Below are 3,961 nucleotides of genomic sequence, written 5' to 3' on the forward strand. Positions count from 1 at the left end.
GTAAGCCTAAGCGCATATTACCCCTTTTATGTTTGAAGTATGTACACCATGTATTTGTGGGTAGAGCATGATTCCGTATCCCTTTAAATCGTATTTGGAACAGTTTGTTAAGCGTAAGACTTCGATTTTGGTTTGGTTTTTCGATGGGTATAAAAATCAGGTTGCCTTGATCCTCGAGTCGTATCATAAGTTACTCGAATTTAACTTGATTAAAATTTGGTCAATACTCGAAATAAATAGACTCGATTCGAACTCGAATTATTAACAAGTCGAAATGAGTTACTTTACACTCTACTTTAAATCTCATAACTCGAAAAAATAATATATTAAAATTTTAATTTTTAAAATTAAATTATTAGTAATATTAAGACTTAAGGTATAATTTTACCTATGTAGTAGACTTAATTTATCATTTTCAAACTTATAGTATTTTTATATTAATTTAGCTCTCGAAGTTGTTTAAGGGTATCATCCTAACCCTCGAAATCCGTTTTGACTAAGATATCCGTTAATCTTTTGTACATGTGGATGTCAATAATTTTCACGTTAATTAATATTGATGATTTAGTTTGATTATGATATGAAATTTATTAAAAAAAAGTAAATAATAAAATATTTACTAAACACAACGGTTAAAAAAATCTCTAAATTTTTAACATAATCTCTTAATCTCACTTAAATAAATAATAAAATTTTGGAAAAAATTTCTAATCGTTGTGTTTAGTAAATATTTTAACATAATCTCTTAATCCACAAACGCATAAGACTAACGATTCTGCTAGTCAAAGGTCAACGGACTTTAAGGGTTAGAATAATGCCCCTAAACAACTTCGAGTATTAAATCGATGCAAAAATATCATAAGGACAAAAATATTAAATTGGGTCTACTATAGTGACAAAAGTAACCCTTAAGTCTAATATTAAAATGTATATGTTATTTAAAAGAATGTAATATAAGGTTTTTATGTAATTAAAATTTAGATCTAAGTTCGAGTTCCAATTGAACTAAGTTTGAAAAAATTTCAAGTTCAAGTATTTTCAAGTTCGAATTAGATTTCAATTTTTTATTTTAATATCAAATCAAAAAATTGAATTAAACTAAATTTTTAACTTTTCGAGTCTAATCAAATTTAGTAATACTCGGACTCAACTTATTCCATTTACACCCCTGATAACACTGATTTAATCAACAGTTTTATAATAATAATAATAATCTGCTAACCAGGTATCAAATCAGTGAAAATAATTGAAAATTAGTGTTCCAATCATAAAATTTTAATTTAATTTCATTATATTATTAATTTTTATTTAATCATGGATTTTAAATTTATCAATGGATTAATTGAGGTTAGATTTTGTAAAAATTATGTATGATATAATTTTTTCAACCTTATTTATTCAGCTCATTATTAGGTTTTTTGGTTCTAAATTATCAGAAAAATCAACTTTCCGGTACAAGAATGAAATTACAATAACTTTAATCAATTTGTAAACCTATCAATCTCATTCTTCACCAAATGGCAGCAATTGATAGGGTATTCTTTCATAAAAATAATAATATAGTATGAGAGTGATGAAGAATATTCAAATCAAATAATTCAAAGTTTGGATGATTATACAATTAGGAAGAAATTTCGGTTTGAAATTAACTTGGGATTTAAGAACACTATTTCCCTCAAATTTTGTTGCCGCCATAGTTAGCACTTTAAGCACTCCTCTCTATTTCTCACAGTTTTTTTTTCAACGAAAAGAATCAGCCCATGGAGAACGGAGAAATCCCAGAAAACGCTAATGAACGTATGCTCTTTATTTTCTTTATTCAATTTTGTGGATTAATTTTTTTTCTTTCTAGTTTATTAATTTTCTTCATTTATCTTCAGATTGTCCGGGCCCTCAATCGGAGTCGGCGGGTAAATCCGATGCATGCCAAGGTTGCCCTAATCAAGAAGTTTGTGCCACCGCCCCTAAGGGCCCTGATCCAGGTTTCCTCTTCCCAATATTTTCATTATATTTTCTGGGTTTAGTTTTTTGTTCCTTTTCATTAAGTATTATTTTCATGGTGATTTAGTGAACTGTTTTTTATGGCTAGAATAGAATTTTAGGTTTCTTTAGCATATGGAACTTTACTAAAGAAAATAGCTGCTGTTGATTAACCTGTATTGTTCTTACGTAATCGATTGGAGCTAGAATTTGTTAGATGGAGTTTTCCTGTTTTGAATGATAAGTTAATGCTTCAAAAGTTATAGTGTTTTATGTTAAGGAAGCTTACTCATGATGCAGGGTCGAATAGCATAGTACTTTAACTGGAATTTCGTGTAGGAAACTGAAATTTCTATTGGATGATTTTGAATATTGAGTCTTCGAAGTTCTTATGCTATGGTGGTAGTTCAATGGTTTCCCAGTATCAAGCTGCAGAGGGTTTTGACTTCTGAGTCGGGTTATCACCCTTCAACTGTCAAGTGTTTTGGTTGTCCTTGTAATTTCATTTTATTATTTTCAAGTGCTTGTTTTAAATTATGGTAATCATCGATATGAAAATGTTCTCTTATAATTGCTTTATCTGTCTAAAATTTAGCAGTGTTAATGATGCATTCTGATCAGTTAAGTTTGTTAGATTTTACCTCATATCTTAAATTCTTAATGAGTGAACATATGTGCCAAAAATGAGAACTGATGAATGCTTTTGGGCTATGTAATTTGCCTCTTTCCATTGGGGTTGTTATGTTAATTTTTTTCTTTTCCATATGTTCAAATTTATATTTGGTATATTTTGGATTGACTATATTCGTAGGGCTAAACACATTGGTGACGGTTTACAAAACTTAAATGTTTTTCTTGCTTCTGTTCTAGTTTGACCATGTTATCCAACATATGAATCTATAATCTGAAATTCTAATATTTAATCCATTGCATTGTGCAGACTTGGTTGCAATTGCAGAGAGAATGGCTACTGTTAAGCATAAGATTCTGGTTTTATCAGGTAAAGGAGGAGTTGGCAAAAGCACTTTCTCTGCCCAGCTCTCATTTGCACTAGCAGCTAAGGATTTCCAGGTGGGTCTACTGGACATTGATATTTGCGGTCCAAGTATTCCGAAAATGCTTGGCTTAGAAGGTCAAGACATTCACCAGAGCAACCTTGGCTGGTCTCCTGTTTATGTTGAGTCCAACCTTGGGGTAATGTCAATTGGATTCATGCTTCCCAATCCTGATGAAGCCGTCATTTGGAGAGGACCGCGTAAAAATGGGCTCATCAAACAATTCCTTAAAGATGTATACTGGGGAGAGCTTGATTTTCTGGTTGTTGATGCCCCTCCAGGGACCTCTGATGAGCACATCTCAATTGTTCAGTTCCTACAGGCTACTGGAATAGATGGAGCAATCATCGTCACTACGCCACAGCAAGTCTCTTTGATTGATGTGCGTAAAGAAGTTAGTTTCTGCAAAAAGGTTGGAGTACCTGTTCTTGGAGTTGTTGAGAACATGAGTGGCTTGTGTCAGCCATTGAGAGATTTTAGGTTTTTGAAGATGACGGAGAATGGTGAACATAGTGATCTCACTGAGAAGGTTATTGAATATATGAGGGAGAAAGCACCTGAAATGCTAGATCTCATTGCTGCCAGTGAAGTCTTTGATAGCAGTGGTGGTGGTGCAGCAAAAATGTGTACAGAAATGGGAGTACCATTCCTCGGAAAGGTGCCATTGGATCCACAGCTTTGCAAGGCAGCTGAAGAAGGCAAATCTTGTTTTGCTGAACGGAACTGCAGTATTAGTGCTCCGGCGTTGAAGAATATTGTTGAGAAACTGATGACGAATTATTGGCGTGAAGAAATGTCTGTGGAACAGTAGCCGAGGGTGAACTAATGTTCAGCTTTGCTTGGAGATCTTTGTGTAACAGAAATTTGTTTGCACGCCATGTAATCTTATAATTATTCCCCGAGTTTTAGGAATTTTCTGCGAGGTA

The 3,961-nt window shown here is 32.7% G+C and overlaps 1 protein-coding gene across 1 annotated transcript; it reads left to right on the forward strand.

The window, feature by feature from the left end:
• Positions 1-1,680: 1,680 nt before the first annotated feature.
• On the forward strand, positions 1,681-3,961 carry LOC120140354 (cytosolic Fe-S cluster assembly factor NBP35-like). Its single transcript, XM_039155343.1, has 3 exons — positions 1,681-1,797; positions 1,881-1,982; positions 2,921-3,961. Exons 1-3 carry the CDS (start codon positions 1,761-1,763, stop codon positions 3,844-3,846), a joined length of 1,065 nt encoding a protein of 354 aa, XP_039011274.1. The 5' UTR covers positions 1,681-1,760; the 3' UTR covers positions 3,847-3,961.

This window comes from Hibiscus syriacus, unplaced genomic scaffold (genome assembly GCF_006381635.1).
Source record: "Hibiscus syriacus cultivar Baekdansim isolate YM2019G1 unplaced genomic scaffold, ASM638163v2 tig00110783_pilon, whole genome shotgun sequence".
Classification (NCBI taxonomy): Eukaryota; Viridiplantae; Streptophyta; class Magnoliopsida; order Malvales; family Malvaceae; genus Hibiscus; species Hibiscus syriacus.